The sequence below is a fragment of the Sminthopsis crassicaudata genome, chromosome 2 (assembly GCF_048593235.1).
Source record: "Sminthopsis crassicaudata isolate SCR6 chromosome 2, ASM4859323v1, whole genome shotgun sequence".
In the NCBI taxonomy this organism is placed as follows: domain Eukaryota; kingdom Metazoa; phylum Chordata; class Mammalia; order Dasyuromorphia; family Dasyuridae; genus Sminthopsis; species Sminthopsis crassicaudata.
In genome coordinates, this window is record NC_133618.1 from 2,441,607 (window position 1) to 2,466,281 (window position 24,675).

The following is a 24,675-nucleotide window of genomic DNA, read 5'->3' on the forward strand; positions in this document are numbered from 1 at the left end:
CAACTAAATCGACCCTCCCTTTGGAGCCGGAGATCCAAGTGTTGTCATAGCTACGGGGAGGTCTGCCTCCCGTCAGCAGGTGCTTAGTGAGATGCTACGGAAGTGAGATGCTAGAAACACATAAGTGCTGGGGCAGGGAGTGACAAACAGACCGTGGGAGGTGATTCTGATGTGCTATTATGGAACCACAAGAGATGATGAATGTGGAGAAAGCCCCAAAGCAACAAGATGCTAGGTTCTGAGTGATTACCATTCAGTCCTTCATTTTATGCATAGAAAAGAAGGAACTAAGAAGACATTAAGCCCCAGGACACTTTTGAGGAGATCCTGTGAAGTGCAAGAATGAAGAAAGGGCACAAAGCACAGTCTATCATGGGCTGAGAATGAAGACATGTTCAATGAGGTGAGCACAGAGCAACGAACACTCACTTTTCACATCCAAGAGGGGAGAGAAGGCAGAAGTCTTAAAGCACCATCACATGGTATTGACAGGGTGTTGGGTTAACCAATGAGAGGAGAGGCAAGTGAAGAGAGAGGGTTTCAGATCTTCCCATTTGGGGACTTCTGAATGGGGGAGCTCCCACAGAAGCAGGAGACGCACAGGTGAGTCAGATTGAACCAAACGTATAGAGAGCAGCTCTAGGAAGAGCTGCAGGGCAAAAGCAGGCGTCCCTGGCAAACTCCATGAGTAAAGGCCTCAGACCCCCACAAGGGCAGCCTCATAAGCCTCCTCATCAGTGTACTCCAATGTGGGCCTGACCCCCTAGGTCACTGTCGGCACCGTACAATGCAGTCTCTATGAACTGGGAAGTTCAAGTTCACTCCTTGGTAGTCTACTAATGGTGAATGCTGGGGGGCTTCAGGAGGGCAGAACCACCGGGTTACTCCAAGAACCCGAGCTTCCTATTGGATGTTTGATACTGCTACATCCTCATCAGTTTCACATTTAGTGTGTGATCTCTGTCATAATTACTAAGCTTTTCAAATAGGTTTTTGGTTTTTACTTTTACGAAGTAACATGATCTGAGGAATATCATTTAGGTTACTTTAAAAATTCTCTAACTTGGGGCAGCTAAGTGGTGCAGTGGATAGAGCACCATCATACAGAAGACAGACAAAAGAGTAAGTATCAATTCTATCGGCTCCCTGTACATAAGCAGTCTAGAATCCACTTCCTTTTGAAATGAAAATATTAAATATAGATACGACATGTTTATGACTCCTTTGATATTTTGTATGAAAATGTAAAATCTCAATTATTTTATTTAATTTAATTAAAAGAGCTTTATAGCAAATTTCTGTGGAAAGGTGAAGACTCATTTTATAATACAAATTGAACATTCCACAATGTGTTCATTTTGTAAATTCAGATTTTTTTCATATGTTGAGTTTGTTATACAAGCCAGGCCTGTCTATGATCATACTGTGTATATGAGAACTTTTTTTTATTTTATTTTAAATTTCAACCATGATGCATTAAATGGTAGTTAAATAAAAATAATATGTTACTTACGGTTTGACTTTTTTTCTAATACCATTTCTTCATTGATGTTCAACGTTTTTATTCTGGTACAAAGGTTATATGTTTTCCACGCTCCTTCTGGTGGTGGGTTTTCAGGACTATTTTCAATGCAATGAGATTCGTTCCTCCAGTGATTATGTCCTTCCCAAAATGTGTTTCTTTCACATGTCTCGAACTTTATAGTACTTTTAGATTTGTGTTTTCCATTACCAATTTTCTTCCTCAGGGTCAAATTTCTAGAATGAAAACAAGTACTAGGAGTGGCCTTCCCAAAAATGTTTTTGTAGACATCTTTCCAAGGAACAAATTTCCACTGTTGTGGTCCCTCTTTCCCTGTGCATGTCAAAAGTACGTTTTCATTTGGAAAAACTTTCTTATCTAATAATGGATAAAAGTGCCTTCCTTGCAATTTATATTCAATTTTCGTAGACTGGATGCTATTCACTGCCACCAAATGAGCCACCTCTTTAGAGAAGACGGCATGTCCGGCTACCACTAGTAGGTCTGCTAGGCTATTTTTCCCATGTGTGACCTCAACTTCTAGTTTCATCCCGGGGCTATACTTCTGAGGCTGAAAGAACAAGCCCGGCTTGGACAGCAAGTCTTTAAAAAAAGCTTTTGCAGCCTCCTCCCAGTGGTCCCCATTAGAAGGGAGGATACCATGTAAGGCACAGTGGTAAGTCAACCGGGGCAAACCCAAAAGCTCCTCGGGAAGGATTCGGAGGTTAGCACACTCTGAACGGGGAATGCTTACGGAAAAGCCATAGTCCACCAACAGAAGCTGCACTGACTGAGTGGAGGCTTCAGAAATTTCGGCCCTCTTCCACTGGTCGTCCCACCCACATCTGAATAAACAGCTGGACCCTGCAATGACCAGCTGTGGAGGCAGAGTAGGTAGGTGATCAGGCAGAGCCCAAAGCAGTCTACACAGCGAAGTCATGGTATCAAAGAAGTCCTCCAGCTGCATACAGAAGTCCGAGGGGTCAGAAATGGCTGTGGCAAAGCCTCTGTACTGTCGGTCAGTCTGGAGAAGAGCCCACTTAACAGAGTTCATTCTGAAGGACAGCACGGGGCTCTTCGACTCCACGCTGAGAACGATTTCTGAACGATTCTGCTTTCTTTCCTCATTCTGACTAACTCTAAAGTTAAGATATTCCAACAGCAACAGGCCGTCCACCAAGATCTCGACTTCCCAGGCAGAATCCAGATAGCGGAGGAAGAGGATTTTGGTTTCCAGGTGGGAGAATAAGTGCGCCGTGGACTCAAGTGACATCTTTCTGGCATTTTCAATCCAAATCCACTTGCAAGGCACTGCTTGTTGGGGGATGCTTCGAATCTCGTGGCTGAGCTCCTTCGTCCCCAACAAGGGCACCACTTCGTAGCGGCCACAGTCCAGCAAATAAACGAGCATCTTCTCTTCCCCCAAACACTTCTCCACCTTGGCACGGCACCACGTGGCTGTGAATCTAGATTTTGTCAGGCACTCTAAGCCTTCTTCTATATTTTCTACAGGCAAGAAAGGGTTTTCCTTGGCTTCTTTAAGTATCAAAGAAAGCAAGCTGGAGGATACCTGTGCATTTTTACTTAGTTTCACTGAGAAGTTTCCACATTTTGAAATATGAAGTATCTCAGCCTTTTCAAGCTGTCCAGGCTTCAACTCAGACTTGGGGATTTTAGCTGGTTGGTGGCAGGATGCTCTAGGTCGTTTATTTTCATTTGACCCTTTCTTTTCTTTATTATCAATACCAAGAGTCACTTTTTTAGAGACAGTTTCAGGTACTTTTGATACTTTTTCTCGCTTCTTTGAACACGCTATCCACTTCATCATTTCATTAACAACACACTTTTCATCACAGATAATATTTACTTCCCATTTTTGCTCATGCTTCTTCAGAAATTCACAAGAAATTAATTTGTTATTGACTTTTTCAGCAAAGTAACCTACTGTTTTGCTGTCCCATAATTCATCGGGCTCATTATATCTTACTCCACTAAGAAAAGCATGAAGGCCAAGCTGAGGAACAGTCAAAAATTTCCTATCAAGCTCATGGATTTGGGACAAAGTGACAATTTCTGTGTTACCGTAGTCAATAAATTCCACTTCAAAAGAATTCCTTGATACAATGTTCTTAATTACTGCTCGATATAAGGCATTATCGACAGCATACTTTGCAACCACGAGATCCCCCACTGAAAGTGCAGTCAATTCACTCTCTCTGTCTAGATCTGCCATCCCTTCATTTAGTTCTTTTGCAAGTGTAAAGATTAACTTTTCACTCTCGGCTAGCTGAATGTGGAAACTTGCTGGACTCCATATATTTGATATGTAGGCATTAACTCTGGCATTTAGATGGACGGGAGGAGGAGGAAGGTCAGAGATCTGTGGTCTAGTCACACTCTCTGCTTTTGATATAGCTATACACGGTCTAGCTATACAAGTTTCTGATGCAGCACATACTGGTTTTCCTTCATTAATTAAGTCAAACTGGGAAGCAGATTCAGGGATAGTTTTTTCATTGGTATTTTTTAGTCTCACCTTTAAAGGCTGGTTCACCTTGTTTTTTAAAACAGGCTCAATCGGAGAAGAGTCTGCCAATCTTAAAAGTTTAACGTGTACATCTTTAGAATTCACAATGTGATCCACTTTGTTTTCCAGAAACTTGGGATGATTAGTTTTCGTTATAGTAGAATGACAGTGATATACTTTGTCTTTTGATGATGCCTTACTCAACATTTTATTTTCATATTTCTTATGAAACTTTTCTATATATCTTCCTTGGTCACATTTTTTCCCAGACACTTGAAGCAAGGTTTTAATTTTCTGATTTATCTGCTGATTTCCATCATATAGTTCTAAGCCAAGCTGGGCATCTGAATCCCTAGACACTACCACTGCTTTCAGGGATTTTCCTAAAAAGTTTTCTTCAAACCAGATATTGGTTTCTGTTGGAATATCTGCTTCTCGAAGATCTGAGAGATAGCACTTTATTGCCTGCATAGGTGTAAAAAGCAACTCTGAAGAATGGTCTAAAATAGGCATCAATTTATTTCCTTCTACTATTTGTTTATTTCCAAAGTCCACAAAATATACCAATAAATACGATGATAAGTCCACAGGAGATGCTATTGCTCTGTAAAAGAGACCATCTTCAAAATATCTAGACAAACACAATCTTGTTTTGCCTTCAAATTTTGGATAATTTGAGAAGTTACTGATCTCTTCGATCTTTGCCGCTATAACCTCCAGGCTTCGATTATTTCTCCTCAGTTGACAATAAAATTTTTTTGGACTTCGGATGTGAGATATATAAACTTCTTCTTCACTTCCGATTTTTAAGTTAAAAGAAGAATAGCAGAAACTGTAAAGGCTCACTGATGCTGGCAAAGACTTTAAAAATGCACTATGCTGTGCACAACCACAATTGACCAGAAATTCCCGGGCACTGATGAAAGGTGTCCTCAGGTCAACTATGTTGCACAGGCAATTTGGCTGTATTAAAACTAAAGCATAGATGATACAAGTCAATAGGCCATCGTATGAAGAAATGAAGTTTCCAAAGTCTATGCAAGACTTGGTTGTCCAACTGAATGATTCAGAATTAACGGGTTCGATTAAGTTGTTAAGACTACATCTAAATGCCTGACCCTCTAAAATAAGGAAGTCTGGGTTAATAGCACAAAGATCTTTAAATAAAATTCTTTCCTGGTTACCATAGTCAACAAATATGACATCCACTTCCCTGGGGGACACTTGAGTCAGAACAGCTGCTCGGTACCACTTTCCATCTTTCGCATACCTGGCAACACAAGCGACCTGCCCTGCCTGATAAGGGTCATTATGGGTCCCATAATATTTCTGCATCTGCTCCATGAGCAGCATAAGCTCTGGTAACTTACTCTGCAGCTGGCAAGAAAAGTCTCCAGGGCAAGAGAAATATGAACACTTAACATCGATAACAGTTCCAGGCTTGAACACGTATTCTTTGTATGGATGGAGAGGCTCACTTGTCCCAGACACGTGCCCTAGATTTCTGGGAAAAGGACTCTCTGATCCTGCAAAAGCAGCAACTGAGAATTCTGATTTGCTCACAAAACTGTGGCCAGCCATAGTTAAAAGAGGCTGCTTGGCTTGTACAACTGCAATGTTGTGCTCAGGTTTTAAATTTGGTCCTAAAAAGTCTGCTCCAAGTTTTGGAAAACATTCTGGCTTTACTTCCCAATATTCTGCATAACCAGCTTGCACCATAAGACTAACAACATTAACTTTCCCAGAGGCTTCAACACACTGTACATTAACAATATATTTGTCATTTTTCTTGGCTACAACTTTAAGTAGGAGTGCTTTGTCAAATACTGTCTTTTTAAAAAAATCAGTTGCTTTCTTCACCCATATATCTTCTGTAGGACATGCATGAGCCAGGGAACAGCACATTGCTAGTGCTGGTAATTCACAAAATTCTTGCAGCAAAATTTTTACATCATAAAATGGTACAGATTCAGTATTTCCAAAATCCAAAAAATAAACATTAATTTTATAACCATTGACTTCAGTGATGACAGCTCTATAAAAATGCATGTCCTTGTTATACCGAGCACAACAAAATAATCCAGGCTCTGGTTTTCTAAGAATCATTTCTTCCTTCTCACAAGAATCATACAATTCTCCTATCTTCTTCATTAAGTCTTGGAATCTGTTTTGATGATCATTAGTGCGTACCCAGAAATTTGACGGGTTCAGAACATACTCCACAAAAGCCACATAGGCAAAGTTTACTTTCATTTCTACTGTCTTCCAGCATATGGCCACCTTTGATAAAGGGTCTTTTTCTGGTGTAGAGCTTAATGGGGTCAACTCACCCGTAAAGCTTTCCACTTGAGGACTGTTTCCGAGAGAGGCCTTTTTGTCTCCCGAAGGCTGAGGTGTTTCTCCCTCCATCAGCAGGCTGTGTGCCAGAGGGCGTCTGGCTACCTGCAGCAGATTCTTGGGGCTGATCACAGATTCTTGACTGTGGAAGGTCACGTAATACAAGCGCTCCTCAGGATCAAACTGATCGATATGTGCAAACACCATCTGTCCTAATAAAGCCTGTTTAAACAACTTAAGCTGAGAATTCCTTATGTCTTTATTTGGATTACTGAAATGTGACAGAGAACATGGAAAAGAAAATAATGGCACTAAACTGAACTCTTGCTTAAGTTTTTTCACATAGCTGGAGGGCACAGCTTCACTGTTGCCAAAGTCCATGAACCAAATTTTCACATGGTCATGGGGCAGGAGCTGCTGGAGAATCCCTCGATACCACTGTCTATTTCTCCTCTTGGCAACACAAAGCAGTCCAAAATTATCACTTGAAGGATTTCTCTCTCTGCTGATTGCTTCATAGTGCAAAGACATGGCTGTGGTTAAGTTTTCCAGCTCCAGCAACCGTTTTGTTAAGTGACAATAAAACCTACTGGCACTGACGGCAGAAGCGATTTTCACACTCTCCATACAGTTAATTGACAGGGATGGCTGCAAGTTATCTAGGACATGTTGATAACTGGGTGAAATATCGTTGTTGCTGAAAGAACTGAGTCTTTTATATTGTTGCTGCAGTACATCTGGCATTTGGGAACAAGAGGGATTCGGGGGAAATTCTTTTAACATTTCTACAATAAGACGAAAGGAATCTCCATCCACAAGCCTTCCCAACTGCAGCTCAAGAAGCTCAGAGATGATTCTTGGCACTTCCAGAAGAACCATTTGATGAGGCATAATGGCCTGCACGTGTCCCTTCACTTGGAGTCCTACTAATGACATGAAGTAATTTAAAGCCTTGGAAGACCACTTCTCCCCAAGAGGTAGTATGTTGGCAAAAACCCCAACTGCTATCCTTGGAGGGAGTTCAAATAAGTTGTCACAGGCAGAAGCCACATGGGTAGCACTGACTCTCAATTCTTTCCCACAATCTATGAGAAATACTTTATAGAACTGATTTTTAGTTTCCAAGACTTGTCCTCTATGCCATTCTCCGGATTCTTTTTCTTCCACCAAACAAAATTCACCAACGCCAACATTATTGCAGGTTTTGGGGATGTGCTGTATTTCACTCTGCAATATGTGATAGTCAAATTCACATTCAATATCATATTTGCCCTGAAACTTCACCAAAATTTCCTTGGCAAGGCATTCTATGTGAGAAATCTTCAAATCCATGTCTAAGGATGGTGGGAATGCAGGCTTAGAATTCATTGTCTGAAAAACAAGAATTAAAGAAGGAATTAGTTTGTGAAGAAATCAACTTAATGAGGATTCTGAGAAGATAGCAAAAAAAGGCAAGAAGTTATCTGGCTCTTCTAAATTCTCCCACAAATATATAATAATGCTTCAAAGTGAACTTGGAACTGCAAAAATAATTAAAACCACTTGGGAGGACTTTATGAAAAGCCCTATCTTATCAAAGTGTTGTTTTGACTGGCTTGAAGTACAGATACTGCTGAATCAACAAACAATAAGCCCTCGGGGCAGCTGTGTGGCAAAGCAGCCTATGAAGGGGGATAAAACAGCAGGTCAGGGGAAGACTACAAAGCCTTTCACTGGCTCTGGACACTGGGCCCAGGTAGGATGACCCGACACCGTCCTAGGCTGTGGCTGTTGGCAAAGAAGAAAAAGCAAGCACTCGTGGGTGAATGTGGTCACAAAGAGTGAGAACCTTGCTGGCTGTGAGCACTCTCAAGAGAGTGAAGTCCCAGGTTTGGATTCCAGGGCAGAGTAAGCTGAAGACCAGCAGAGGTAGGAACACAAAAGAGTATCTAAAATCAGACCTCTGGGTTGAGCTCAGAAAACACCACCACAAAGAAAGCTGAGATATTATTCCCCACACCCTGGGACTGGAGCCTAAATTAACAGATTAGAAATAAGCCACTTAAAAAAATAATAAACTAGGCAATAGAGAAATAACCCTACTATAGATAGCCTCTATATTGATTTTAAAAAAAATCTGAGTCCAATTCAGAAGAAGATATTAAAGTTAAAACAGCTACTTCAATCCCAAAGAAAAAAACAAAATGATCACAAATCCAGAAAGAATTTTGGAAGAGCTTAAAAATCAAAGAAAAGCATAGGAATAAATGGAGTTTTCCTTAAAATATTAAGTACCATATATCTAAAACCATCAGCAAGCATTATACATTAATGGGAATAAGCTAAAAAAAAGCCTTTTAGTAAGATTAGGGGCCAAATATGAACGCCCATCATTCCTACCATTGTCCAACATTTTACTAGACATGTTAGCTTTAGCAATAAGAGAAGAAAAAGAAATTGAAGGAATTAGACTATATAATGAGGAAACAAAACTATCACTCTTTCTACATAAAAAAATCCTAGAGAACCAATTTAAAATTACTTGAAACAATTAATGTTAGCAAAGTAACAGAATATAAAATAAACCCACACAAATCATCAGCATTTCTATTTATTACCAACAAAGCCCTGAAGCAAGAGATAGAAAGAGAAATTTCACTTAAATAGTAGTAGACAATGCAAAGTATTTGAGAGTCTACCAGCCAAGACAAAGCCAGGAACTATATAAACACAAATACAAAACACTTCCCACAAAATAAAGTTAGATCTAAACAATTGGAAAATTATCAATTGCCCATAAGTAGGCCAAGTGATTATAAAAATTGACAATTTTAAATTAATTGATCTATCTTTTCAATGACATACCAATGAAACTGCCAAAAAAAATTATTTTATAGAACATAAGGTCAAGATGATCAAAGAAATAAATTTTTTAAATGCAAAGTAAGGTGACCTAGTCATACCAGATCTAAAATTATTTTATAAAGCAATGGTCATCAAAACCATTTGGTACTAGCTAAGAGAGAGTAGTGGATCAGTGGGAAAGATTAGGTACACAAGACATAATTGCTATAGCTATCTAGTGCTTGATAAACCCAAAGACTCCAAATTCTGGGATAAGAATTCACTATCTTCAAAAGTTGCTGGGGAAAATTGGAAAATAATGGCAGAAAGTAGGCTTTGACCTACACCTAGCACCCTATTATCAAGATAAAGTTGAAATGGACTTATAATTGAGACATAAAAGACAATACCATAAGCTAATTAAAAGAACAAGTGACAGTTTATCTGTCAAGATATTTAAGAGAATTTATGACCAAACAAGAAACAAAGAACATTATGAAATGCAAAATGGATAATTTTTATTACATTAAATTTAAAAAGGTTTTGTATAAACAAAACCAGTGCAACCAAGATTAGAGGGGAATCACAAAGCTGGGAAATAATTTTTACAGCCAGTGTTTCTGATAAAGGCCTCATTTCTAAAATATATAGAAAAGTAAGTCAAATTTATAATACAAGTCATCCCCCAATTGATAAATGGTCAAATGATATGAACATTTCAGATGAAGAAATTACAGCCATATATATTCATATTAAAAAATGCTCTAAATCACTATTGATTAGAGAAATGCAAATTAAAACAACTCTTAGGTGCCACCTTTATCCCTATCAGACTAAAGTGACATGAAAAGAAAATAATAAATGTTAGAGGGCATATAGGAAAATTGGGGCCTTAATGCACTGTTATTGGTGGAATTACGTCCAAAAGGCTATCAACTGTGAAAACCTTTTGATATGAGTTTAAGGGATGAAGCCAAGATGGCAAAGTGAAGCAAGGAAGCTGCTCTAGCTCTCCCAGTTTCCCTCAAAAACTACACGACACCAAGCCTCTGAACAGTCTGACAGAATGAAACCACTCTCCAGTTCAAGACAGATTGGCAGGACTTCTAGAAAGATTAGTCTCACTGGGGTAAAAGTGGTTTTTCAGCTCAGCTTGTGTCTGGGGAAGCCAACAAGAGGCTTAATATCATAGCAGATCAGCAACTGAGACCCTTGGTTCTGGCTCAGTACCAGAGGAGACCAGTGGCCAGTACCAACTTAGAAGGCAAATTCTGAGAAATCAGACTATTGCCTGGAAAGAACAAGTATGGTTACCCCATGCTGTAAGCAAGACACCAAACACAAGAGCCCCTGTGCTCAACACAAAAGAAGCTTAGAATAGCAAGCATCTCTTTAACCCCAGGAGCAAAGCTTGACAATAAAAGTCACAATAAAGGAAATACAAAAAAAGAAGAAAAGAAAATGAGCAAGAAACAAAAGAACCTTAACCATAAAAAACTACTATGGTGACAGAGAAGACTAAAGCATCAACTCAAATGAGAATAAACTGCCCACATTAGAAATCTTAAAGAATTATAAAAATTAGTCTCAAGCCCAAAGATGTTTCTTGGAAGTGCTCATAAAATTCCAAAAGGCAAATAAGAGGGGTAGAAGAAAAAATTGAGAAAAGAAATGTTAAGTATGCAAGAGAATCAACAGCTTAGAAAAGGAAAGAAAAAAAAACTGAATGAAAACAATTTCTTAAAAAATACAATAGGTCAAATGCAAAAAAAAAAAAAAATCCACTGGGAAAAAACAACACTTTGAAAAGTAGAATTAATTATATGGAAAAAGGGATGCAAAAGCTAACTGAAGAAAATCATACATTAAAAACTAGAATGGGGTAAATGAAAGCTAATGACTATGAGACATCAAGAATCAGTCAAACAAACTAAGAATGAAAAAATGGAAGAAAACATGAAGTACCTCATTGGAAAAATCAGCCAATTTGGAAAGTAGATCCAACAGAGACAATTTAAAACTTACTAATCTACCTGAAGACCAGGACAAAAAAAAAAGCCTTGATAGTATTCTTCAAGACATCAAAGAAAACTGCCCTGATATACTAGAACCAGATAAGGAACCAGTCACTGAAAGGATCCATCAATCACCTCCAGAAAGAAATCCCACAAGGAAACCCCTGGAAATACTGTTGCAAAACTCCAGAACTATTATCTCAAGGGAAAAGTACGGCAAGCAGCCAGACAAAAACAAATCAAATATTAAGGAGCAACAGTCAAGAATACCCAGGATCTTGTAGTGTTTACAATAAAGGATCAGAAAGCCTAGAAAACCATATTCCAGAAGGCAAAGAACTGTGGTTACAACCAAGAATTAACTACTCAGCAAGATTGAGCATCTTTCAGGGGAGAAGATGGATCTTCAATGAATTAAGACATTTTCAATCAATTCTGTTGAAATTAACCAAAACTAAACAGAAAATCTGATCTTCAAAGACAGGACTCATGAGAAACATAGAAAGGTAAACAGGAGAAAATATATACATATTAAAGGTTAAACTGTTTATATCCTGATGTGAGAAAATGGCATCTGCAACTCTTGAGAATTCTATTTGTTACTGGGGCAGTTAGACATGAATAAAAAATATGGTTGTGTGTTAGGATTACTAAGTGAGAACAGCTTACAAAAGAAGCACAAAAGGCTTTGAGAGAAGTTGAACTGGCTTTATCCAATGTGGTTGAAAGAGTCACTCAAAAATCCTTGGAAATATCAGTTTTTGCTACAAAAGAGGCACCCACAGCAGTCCTTCATCAAGGAGACAGAGTGATTGAGTGGGTGAACCTCCCAGCACAACCAGAACAAAGCCTTACACCTTACCCAGTGCTTGTGGCTAGGATTTTATTAAAGGCTATTAAGAGAGTAACACAATTATCTGGAATAAGTCCTGAAAAAATATACACATTCTATACTAACGCACAAATTAATGTATGCTGTGAGACCATCCCAGAATGGCAAATTTTATTAGCCACCGCTCCAAATTTTGCACATGGATCTCCATTAAAGATTACCCGGCTACTACATAATTGGCGATGGATTTTTGAAGAAAAGGTTTCTAAGGTTCCTCTTAAAGGACCAACAATCTTTACAGATGCCTCCAAAGAAAATATTTGTGCCATATACTCTCATGATTTAACCATAAAGAGAGTAATCAGGACTCCTTTTCAATCCACTCAACAGAATGAATTATTTGCTATCATGCTAGCTCTCACTTATTACCCAGGAGACGTAAATATAATTACTGATTCAGCCTATTCAGTAGGTGTAGTACAAAGAATTGCCACAGCCCAAATAAAATTTGCAGCCTCCAATATTTATCAGCTCTTTAAGGAACTTCAAGAGCAAGTGAGAAAACATCCAGGCAAGATTTATATCTTGCATGTCCACTCACATAGTGGACTTCCAGGTCCCATTTTTGATGGAAATTCAAAGGCAGATAGCCTTCTAACCATGTTAGCCAGTAGTCCTTTATTTCAGGAAGCACAAGAATCTCATTCTAAATATCATCAGGCTGCTCGAGCTTTACGTTTACAATTTGGAATCACAAGAGAGGAAGCTAGGAGCATAGTAAAAAGCTGTACAGCTTGTCTTCCTTTCCATGCTCCTACACTCCCTCCAGGGAAGAATCCTCGTGGTTTGAGACCCAATGAAATCTGGCAAATGGATGTGACCCATTATAAATCTTTTGGTCGTCTATCTTTTATTCATGTCGTGGTAGACACCTTTTCAGGATTCACATTTGCAATGCCAGCAGCAAAAGAGACAGCCCGAGTGGTCACTGAATTCCTTATACAAGCTTTTGCAATTATGGGTGTGCCACAAGCAATAAAAACAGACAATGGACCTGCATATACGTCCAAACATTTTACACACTTTTGTGCACAGTATAAGATTTTACATACCACGGGCATACCCTTTAATCCTCAAGGGCAGGCAATAGTAGAGAGAAGAAACAGAGATATTAAGACACTCCTCCAAAAACAAAAGAAAGGGGGAGCCACAGGTAGCCCTAGGGAACTTCTAAATTTAGTTCTCTATACCATTAATTTTCTAATTTTTGACAAAGATGCACTGGCTCCAGCAGACAGGTTTTATAACCCACCAGAAGGGCAGTGTCCAGTGAGAGCATCTCCACTGTCCTTAGATAATCGCCAGGTGATGTGGAGAGATCCAGAAAGTGGTGAATGGAAGGGACCAGATAGGTTAACTGCCTGGGGGAGAGGGTTTGCTTGTATTTCTTCAGCAGGAGAAGGAATCAGATGGGTGCCAACGAGTCATATTCGCCTTGTCCATCAGAGAGAGACAGAAAAAGAGAAAGACCTCAAAATAAAGGAGAAGATCTAAGAAACATCTGACACTGAAAGAGCATGGATAATAAGAAGACTGTTAAAGAACTTTAAAACCAGCAGGAATCATTGGACTTCCTCACACAAGATGAGACTAATGGACAATGGACTTATGGACATTTATAAATTTTCAATTTATGATTATGTTATATACTTCTAGCATGTGTTATGTTACTATGTTACTATATGCTTATGTAATTTATGTAATTATCTGTAATACTTCCCATATTGATGGATTTATGTTTCAAGGTCATGACTGTCCTATGTTCTAAATCAAAAGAAAGGGGGAGATGTTAGGATTACTAAGTGAGATCTGAGGTTGTCTGGACAGTGACAAGGTGAGAATTCAGGTTTTCTGGACAATTACAAGGTGAAAACTCAGGTTGACTTGATAGAGGGGGCAAGCTCATTGGCTGGGGTGGTTCTTCCCAGAAGCCCTTGCATTATCCCACGCCCATTCTCTGGGAGAATAAAAGAGAGGACTCTCAGAGAAAGAAGAAGACTCTCTGTATTACATCAGGCCTGACGGGGCTCTCTGCAGGAAGGGAAGTCACTTCTAAGGACAAGAGTTAACAGCAACTGCCTGGAGACAACGGTTCACTACAGGAAGAAGAATCTGTCTGAAAGATTTGAGTAGAAACAGCAGATCTCTTCCCAGACAGCGATCCCGCAGCTTCTGGAGACGACAGCGCATTACAGTTGTGAATAGACTCTGTTGTGATGATATCAAAGAAAAAGACATATAAGGAATGGAAAAAGAATTGTATTGGAAGAAGAGAAAAGGGGAGATATAGTGGGAAAAATTATATCAGATGACAAAGTACAAAAGACCTAGTATAACTAAGGGGGAAAAGGGAGAGGAATGAGCACTGTCTAGAACTTAATCTCATCAGTTTTGGCTCAAAGAGGAAATGACAATCACTCAGTTGGGTATGGAAATTTATATTATTCTATTAAAAATAGGAAAAAGAGGAAAGAAAAGAGACTGGCTGGATAGAAGGAAGGGCAGGGGTAGCAATTCTAATGTCAGATAAATGAAAAGTAAAAAGAGATAATTAAAAGAGATAAGGAAGGAAACTATATCTTGTTAAAGGATACCATAAACAATGAAGTAGTAACAATACTGAATGTATATCCACTAAGTAGTAAAGCATCCAAACTCTTAGAGAAAAAATTAAGTCAGTTACAGAAAGAGACCCCAAAATTATACTAGTTGGAGACCTTGACCTTCACCTCTTAGAATTAGACAAATCTAAACACAAAATAAACAAGAAAGAAACTTGGGAGATTAATAGAATCCTATAAACCTAGATATGATCTTTGAAGAAAACTGAATAGGGACAGAAAGGAACATAATCTTTTTCTCAGCAGCACATGATACCTACATAAAAAAATGACCACGTATTTTAAGGCATAAAAACTTCACAATCAAATGAAGAAAGACAAAAATAAATGTTTCCTTTTCAAACCATGACTCAAGAAAAATTATATTCAATAAAAGATCAGGGAAACATAGACTAAAAATCAATAGGAAATTAAATAATTCTAAAGAATGTGTGAGTCAAACAACAAATCACAGAAATAATAATTTCATCCAAGAGAATGACAATAATAAAACAACATCTCAAAATTTATGGGATATAGCTAAAGCAGTTGTTAGGAGAAATTTTACATCTCTAGATATTCACTTGAATAAAATAGTGAAAGAAGGGATCAATGAAATGGGCATGCAATTTAAAAATTCTGAAACGCAAAGGATAGATTAATAAAATTTAAAATAAGAAAACTTGAACCAAGTAATAAAATTAAGAATTGGTTTTATGAAAAAACCAACAAAATGGGTAAATTTTTGGCTAATTTAATTAGAAAAAATTAAGGGGGTGGGAGAACAAATTTCCAGCATCAAAAATGAAAAGGGTGAAATTACCACCAATGAAAAAGAAATGAAAGCAATAATTACAAGCTATTTTGCCCAGAGATTCCAGCAAGTGTGACAATATAGACAAAAAGAATTAATATTTACAAAAATATAAATTACAGAGATTAACAGAAAAGAAGGTAAATTACTTAAATAATCCCATTGTAGAAAAAGAAAGTGAACAAGCCGTCAATGATCTAAGAAAAAATCTCCAGGGCCAGATGGATTTATAAATGAATTCTACCAAACATTTAAAGAACAATTAATTCCAAGACCATGTAAACTATTCGGAAAAACAGGTAAAGAGGGATCCTAACAAATTCCTCCTATGACACAAATATGATACTGATACTTAAACCAGGCAGAGACAAAACAGAGAAAGATCAATTTCCTTAATGACTATCGATAAAAAAATTTTAAATAAAATATTAGCAAAGAGATTACAACAATTTATTAGCAGGATAATACAGTATAACCAAGTGGGATTTATACCAGGAATACAGGGCTGGTTCAATATCAGGAAAACTCTTGCCATAATCGACCATAACAATAGCAAAAGCAATAGAAATCATATCATAACCAACAGATGAAGAAAAAGCTTTTGACAAAATGCAACACCCCTTCCTATTAAAAACACTAGAAAACATAGGGATAAAGTGAGTTTTCCTCAAAATAATAAGCAGCATCTACCTAAAACCATCAGCAATCATGATTAGTAATGGAGAGAAGCTCGATGCATTCCCAGTGAGATCAGGAGTGAAACAAGATGCCAATTATCACTATCATTATTTAGTTTTGTACTAGAAATGTTGGCTTTAACAATAAGAAAAGAAGAAGGAATTAAAATAGACAATGAGAAGATAAAACTAACTCTCTGCAGATGATCTGATGCTATACTTAGAAAATCCTGGAAATAAGTAACCACTTTGGTAAAGTTGCAGGTTATAAAAAACTCACACAAATCATCAGATTTCTATTATGTTACAAAGCCCAGCCACAAGATATAGAAAGAGAAATTCCATTTAAAATAATGTAGACAAAATTTGGACAATTTGGTTGTCCTGCCAAGAACTATATGGACACAATTACAAAACACTTCACACAAATAAAGTCAGATCTAAACAACTGAAAAAAATATCAATTGCTCATGAAATTTATTAGGCCAAACTAATAAAAATGACAATTCTACCTAAAATTTGTCTGTTTGTTCACAGTCATGCCAGCCAAACTGCCAAAAAAAATTTTATAAAGCTAGAAAAAAAATAACAAAATTCATCTGGAAGAACAAAGGGCAAGAATATCAAGGAAACTAATTTTAAAAATACAGTACCAAACCTAAGACTATATTATAAAGCAGCAAACTGGTTAAGAAACCGGCTAAGAAACAAAGTGGTGGATCAGTGGAATAGGTAAGATACACATGACAAAATAATCAAGGAATAGAGTAATTATTTTTATATTATTTTTTGATAAACTCCCAAAATCCAGTTTCTAGGATAAGAAATCACTATTTCACAAAAATTGCTGAGAAAACTGTAAAATATGTCAAACTTGATACAGGTCTACATTTCACACCCTATACCAAAATAAGATCAAAATGGATGCATGATTTGGACATAAGGGGGGAATACCATAAGCAAATTAAGAGAGCAAAAGATAGTTTATCAAATCTTTGGAGAAGGGAGGAATTTATGACGAATAAAGAATTAGAGAACATTATGAAATGCAAAATGGACAACTTTGATCACATTAAAGTTTATGCACAAGCAAAATCAACACAAACAAGACTAAAAGGAAAGTACAAAGCTGGGAATTTTTTTTTATACCCAGTGTTTTTGATATAGGCCTCATTTCTAAAATATATAAAGAATTGTGTCAAATTTATCAGGATACAAGTCATTCCCCAACTGATAAATGGTGAAAAGATAGGAATAGGCGATTTTCAGACAATGAAATTAGAGCCACTAATAGTCATATGAAAAAATGCTGCAAACCAGTATAAATTAAAACAACTCTGAGATACCACCTCATACCTCTCAGACTGGCTAAGATGATAGGAAAAGATAAGTGTTGGAGGGGATGTGAGAATACTGGGACACTAATGCACTATTGGTGGAGTTGTGAAATGATCTAACCATTCTGGAGAGCAATCTGAAACTATGCCCAAAGGGCTATAAAACCATACATACCCTTTGACCCAGCAATGCCATTACTAGGTCGATATCACAAAAACATCATAAAGGAGGGAAAACGTGTGAAAAATGTTTGTAGCAGCTCTTTTTGTGGTGGCAAAGAATTGGAAAATGAGTAGATGCCCATCAACTGGGGAATGACTGAATAAGTTATGGTATATGAAGTTAATATAATATTATTGTTCCATTAAAAAAATGAACAAACTGATTTTAGAAAGGCCTGGAAAGATTCCATGAACTGATGACGAGCAAAACAAGCAGAACCAGGAATACACTGTACAGAGTAACAGCAAGATTGTGCAATGATCAACTATGAAAAGCTTGGTTCTTCTCAGTGATTCAGTGATCCAAAACAATCCCAATAGACTTTGCATAAAAAATGCCATCTGCATCCAGAAAGAGAATTGTTGAAATTGAATGTAAATCAATACATGCTATGTTCACTTTTTTTTTTCCTCTTGTGGTTTTTCCCTTTTGTTCTGATTTTTCTCTACTAACATGAATCAAAGAAATGTGTATCTTAAAAATTAATGATTAATAATAAGAATCGATAATAAGAAAAAATAAAAAATAATTTTTAAAAATAAAAGAAAAAAGAAAATCTTTTGATCCAGCAGTGTCCCTCCTAGATCTGTATCCCAAAAAGATCATAAAAAAGATAAAAGGACCTAGATGGGCAAAAATGTTTGTAGTGGCAAGGAACTGGAAATTGAGTGAATGCCCATCAACTGAGGAATGACTGTGTATGAAATAAAATAATATTATTTAGTAAGAAATAACGATCAGGGAGATTTCAAAAAAAAAAAAAAAAAAGAAAGAAACCTGGAAAGACTTACATGAACTGATGCTGAGTGAAGTGGGGAGAATATCGTGCATAGTAACAGGAAAGTTTTGTGATATAATAGAGAGATCTTCTCAGCAATGTGGTGATCACATTGGATTCAGCATACCCTTTTCACTTTTTTCCCCTCTCATGGTTTTTGTTTTGTTCTGATTTTTTTTCTCAATATGATAAATATAGAAATAATGTTTAAATGAGTCTACACGTATAATATATATAAGATTGCATGCTGTCTTGAGAAAGGGAAAAAGAAAGACAGGAGGGAGGAAAAAAAATTGAATTCAAAATTTAAAAAAAACTAATGTTCAAAACTATCTTCACATGTAATTGGAAAAAATAAAATACTGTTAAGTGAAAAACATCAAAGGAGAGGTTGAGGTTGAGAAAAATTAGAGAAAAAAGAGTAATGCAAGAAAATTATGAAAAGAAAGTTAACATTAAAGAATTGAATAAGATAAAAATGTTTACTTCTAACAAGGGAAAATGTTATCAGTAACTCTTAAGAGTGCTATTATTATTTTGGTGCTTTGCAAGCCTATACATGGGTAGAAATAGGAAGATAAGGGGAGAGGATAAAGGGGTGACTCTTAGAAGTATGGGTACATTAAAGAATGGGAGGGTAAGAGGAGAGGATAAAGGAGGGATTCTTAAAAGGGATACAGAATTAGGGAGGCAGTAGTTAAAAACCACTTAAACATTTGAGGACAGTTAAAGTAGAGAAGAGAAGGATAAATAATGACAAAAATAGGATAGAAGGAAATGTTCAACTAGTAATTATATGGGATGAATTTGCCCATAAAATATACAAAGAACAGAATGAATTAAAAACCAGAATCCTCCCACAATAAGTAATTACAAGAAACACATTTTAAACTGAAGTCACATAGAATAAAAATAAAGGGAAAGAATAGAATTTAGTATGCTTCAGCTAAAAAGGATAGCAATCATGATCTTGACAAAGTTAAAGCTAAAACAGATTTCAAGATAAACAGGAAAACTATTATGATAAAATTATGGTAAAAGATAGCATAGACAATTAAATATTCTGAATACCAAGCCTATATGCCCCAAATGCTATAGCACCCAAATTTTTAATTGAAAAGTTAAATTAATTACTGGTGAGAAAAGACAGCAACATTGTTATAATGAGGAAAACTTTAATCTTCTCTTCTTCAAAATTGATAAGTCTAATAAAAATAAAATAAAATAAAATAAAATAAAAAGCCAACAAGATGAACAGAATCTTAACTACACTAGATACAATAAATATCTGGAGAGAATTGAATCAAAATAGAAAATAATATGCGTTTTTCTCAGCAGTGCATGAGGCCTTTGCAAAAACTGACAACATATTAGGCACAAAAACTATATAAAGGCAAAAAAAAAAGCAGAAATATTAAATACATCCTTTTCATATCACAATGTAATAACAATATTTAATAAGGAACCATGGTAACATAAATTAAAAATTAATTAGGAACTTAAAAACCTAATCTTAAGTAAGTCATAGTAATTACTAAAAAAATGGAAAATAATGAAACAACATACAAAAACTTATGGGATATAGCAAAAGCAGTAATCAGATTACTATCTCTAAATTTCTGCATCAGTAAAATAGAGAAAGAATAGACTAATAATTTGGGTATGAAATTTTTTTAAATACAAAACAAATTTAAAATACCCAATGAAACAACAAATTAGAATTTTTAAAAATTAAATGTGAGATTAATAAAATTTAATGTAAGAAAACCATTGAATTAATAAATAAAATTAGAAGTTGATTTTATGAAAAAAAATAGAAAACCATTGGTTGATAAGATCAAAAAAGAAGAAAATGACTATCAAAATGAAAAGAGTAAATTTCACTGATGATAAACAATTATTAGGACTTATTTTACCCAATTACATGCCAATAATTTTAGCAATTTAAGTGAAATAGAAGAATATTTCCAAAAATATAAACTGCTCAGATTAAAAGAAGAAATAGAATACTCAAATAAGCTTATTTTAGAAAAAGAAATTGAACAGGTCATAAATGAGTTCCCTAAGAAAAGTACAAGGAATACTTGGATTTACAAGTGAATTCTACTAAGTATATTGAAAGATCAACTAATTTCAATATTAAATAATTCTGAAGAGTCAAAGGAATCCTTCTAACTCATTTTATAAAACAAATCTGGTGTTGATAAACCAGGATGACTAATTGCATTAATGAATATGGATGCAAATTGTAAATAAATACTAGCCAGGAGACCACAATCATATATTACAAAGATTATACATGGTGACCAAGTAGAATTTATACCAGCAATGTAGAATGGTTTACCATAAGGAAAAATAACTGATTATATCAATAACAAAAGAAAAATATATCATTATATTGATATAGAAAAAAAAAGTTTTGATAAAATACCACATTCATTCCAATTAAAAAATACTTGAATGCATAGGTATAAATTATTTTTTTCTTAAAATAAGAAGCATGTACCTAAAACCATCAGCAAGCATTATTTGTAGTGGGAATAAGGTCAGGGGTGAAATAAGGATGTCCATTGTCAATATCATGCAATATTACATTAGAAATGCTAGCAATGGTGATAAAAGAAAAAAGAAATTAAAGGAATCAGAATGGGCAATGAGATAATCCAACATTCTCTTTTGTGAATGGTATTATGATATACTTGAAAAATCCTAAATTTAACTAAAAGGCTAGTTGAAACTTTCAATAATTTTAGTAAAGTAGCAGGATATAAAATAAATCCATATAAGTTATCAGCATTTCTACATATAACCAAAGAAAACCCTACAAAAAGAGATGAATACCCCACTTAAAATAACTGGAGACTGTATAAAATATCTAGCAGTATAAACTCCAAGACAAAGTCAATAACTATATGAACATGTTTATAATACTTTTATACAAATAAAATCAGATTTAAATAATTGGAGAAATATTAATTGTTCATGGGAGAGTAGAGCCAATATATTAAAAAATGACAATTCTGTATCAGCTAATCTAATGTAATGAATACCCATCCAAATTAAATTACCAAAAAATTATTTGACTGAAATAATTTCACTGAAAGAAAAAATAATAATAAAATTCACTGGAAGAACAAAAAGTAAAAAAAAAAAAAAAAAAAAAAAAAGAGGTTTAGCAGAACTAGATTTTAAACTATATTCTGAGGCAGTGATTTCCCAAACTTTCTGGTACTAGCTAAAAAAATAGAAAGGTAGATCAGTAGAACAAAGTGGACATACAATATACAGTAATAAATAATTATAGGATGATTATAGCAATCTTGGGACACTGATACATTGTTGGTGGAGTTGTACACTGATCCAACCATTCTGGAGAGCAATTTGGAACTATGCTCAAAAAGTTGTGATATATGAATATTATGGAATATTATTGTTCTGTAAGAAATGACCAACAGGATGATTTCAGAGAGGCCTGGAGAGACTGACATGAACTGAGCAGGACCGGGAGATCCCCTAACAATATTATATGATGAGCAATTCTGATGGACGTGGCCATCTTCAACAATGAGATGAATCAAATCAGTTCCAATAGAACAGTAGTGAACTGAACCAGCTACACCCAGCGAAAGAACTCTGGGAGATGAGTATGAACTACTACATAGAATTCCCTATCCCTCTGTTTTTGTCCACTTGTATTTTTGATTTCCTTCTCAGGTTAATTTTACATTATTTCAAAGTCCAATTTTTCTTATACAGCAAAATAACTGTATGGATATGTATAATATATTGTATTTAATATATACTTCAACATATTTAACATGTATTGGTCTACCTACCATCTGGGGGAAGAGGTGGGGAGGAGGGGAAAAGTTGAAACAGAAGATTTTGCAATTGTCAATGCTGAAAAATTACCCATGCATATATCTTGTAAATACAAAGTTATAATTAAAAAAAAAAAGTGGGGACATTCACACATTGTCGTTGAAACTGAACTGATCCAACAATTTTGGGGAGCAATCTGGAATTATGTCCAGAGAGTTATAAAACTGTATATAGCATGATACATACTAAATAATAATCAATAGGAGATGATTAGTCTAAACAGAGCAATCTCCAAATAAACCCTGGAAAAGTGGCTTCTTTTTCCTCCTCAAAGATTTAAAGATAAATCTACCTCCCTCCAAAAAAAAGCATCACAAAAATGGCTTTAAAAATTGAGTTTTCAAACCCAAACTTAATAGAAAATTTAAAATATAAGAGCCAGTATCAAAGTTCCATTTCATGGAACTTAACTGGGCAAATTGTTTATGATTTTTATATGGGAAATGTATACTATATATTTAATACTGACATCAGCAATAAGATAGTTCAAAAGAAACATTGGGGCAGAGTTGAGATAAAAAATAGTAATTGTGTTATACAAATGAGGTGCAGAGGATATTAGAATAGACACAGAGGCTTGAGAGAGAGGAGGAGGGCTCATAGTTCTGAAAACCTTCTCACATAGTAATAGGTTAAATAGACAACACTACATGAAGGGTATATCATCCTCCAAAATCTACAAAGAAATAAGGAAGAAAGGATCAGCAATGGGTGAAACAAAGGATAAGGGAAGAAAACAAGGTAGGGATCTCTCTTTCCCCTCCTCCTCACCCCCTCCCCTAGATGGCAGATAGACCAATACATGTTAAATATGTTACGGTATATGTTAAATACAATATATGTATACATATTTCACATATACCTTTCCAATGCAGACATTTCCAGTGTCTGGGACTGAATGAGGGCTGCTGATACCACTTGTGATTCTGAACCTCCCAAATCAATCCTCTTTCTTCCCTTTTCCTTTAGTTGTACACCCGCTGGGCCTGGAGGAGGCCCTACGCACTGGAACCCATGAAGTAGGGTTGACTCTAGTGGCTATGGAGTCCAATGGAGGAAGAAATATTGAGACTTTCCTGAGCCCTCCAAATCCCTTTCTAAATAACCTGAAAATGAGTCAGAACAAATTCTGGAGCTGCAGAACCAATAGGCCAGGGACAGACAGGACAGATAAACCCACAGCCAGGAAGAAAGAGGAACTGGAGGATTGTCTTCAAAAAATGCAAAGCTCTTTTAATGATCCCCAGGTTCCTGTGAAAAACTTAGTACTCACATTCTAACTGCTATGTACAAAAAAAAAAAAAAAAAAGCAACATGAGAGTCTTTAATTTTTTTTAAGTGTCACAGTGAAATAGTACAGTGTGTATAGCTAACAAAGAACATCCAGGAACAGGAGGACTAAATATTGTCACGATACCAGAATGTGAAGGGAAAAAAATGAAGGAGAAACAATATAGCTCCAATATGTGATAGTGTAACATCCAAAACCCACTGGAAGGGGCATAAAATGTAGGCGTGAGAGCCACTGTACAGTAAACAAGAAGTTAGTAAATCAATGAGTCTAATCATGCTCCTTAAGGGACAGAAAAAATCCTTTACAAAATATATTTACAAGTAAATTCTACCAAACAATGAAAAAGAAATAATCCCAATGTTATATAAAATAATTGGGAAAATAAGTAAAGAAAGCCTACCAAATTCTTCCTTTGATAGAAGTATGATTTTGATACTTAATGACCCCTTAAAAATTGGAATTGGTCAATTACAAGCTAATGACCTCATGAGACATTATGAAACAATAAAACAAGGTCCAAAGACTAGAAAAATAGAAGAAAATGTAAAATATCTCATTGGAAAACAAATGGCATAAGAACTAATCAAGGAAAAATAAATTAAGAAATACTGGCCTATTTAAAATCCATGATGAACTATGCATACCCTTTGACCCAGCAGTGTCTCTACTGGGGCTATATCCCAAAGAGGTCATAAAAAAGGGAAAGGGACATGCGTGTGCAAAAAATGTTTGTGGCAGCCCTTTTTGTAGTGGCAAGAAACTGGAAAGAGTGGATGCCCGTCAGTTGGGGATTGGCTGAATGAGTTATGGCCTATAAATGTGATGGAATATCATTGTTTTGTAAGAAATGATCAGCAGGATGGTTTTAGAGAGGCCTCGAGAGACTTACAGGACCTGATGCTGAGGGAAGTGAGCAGAACCAGATCATTGTAAACAGGGACAAGATTATGTGAT

The 24,675-nt window shown here is 35.9% G+C and overlaps 1 protein-coding gene across 1 annotated transcript in view; it reads right to left on the reverse strand.

Annotated features, from left to right (window-relative positions):
- The window catches only part of TDRD15 (tudor domain containing 15), a 41,776-nt gene that overhangs the window by 9,965 nt on the left and 7,136 nt on the right, over positions 1-24,675 (reverse strand). The window contains exon 2 of the mRNA XM_074285359.1: positions 1,514-7,757. Within this exon, the coding sequence (XP_074141460.1) occupies positions 1,514-7,757 (6,244 nt within the window). The remainder of the gene's footprint in view (positions 1-1,513; positions 7,758-24,675) is intronic.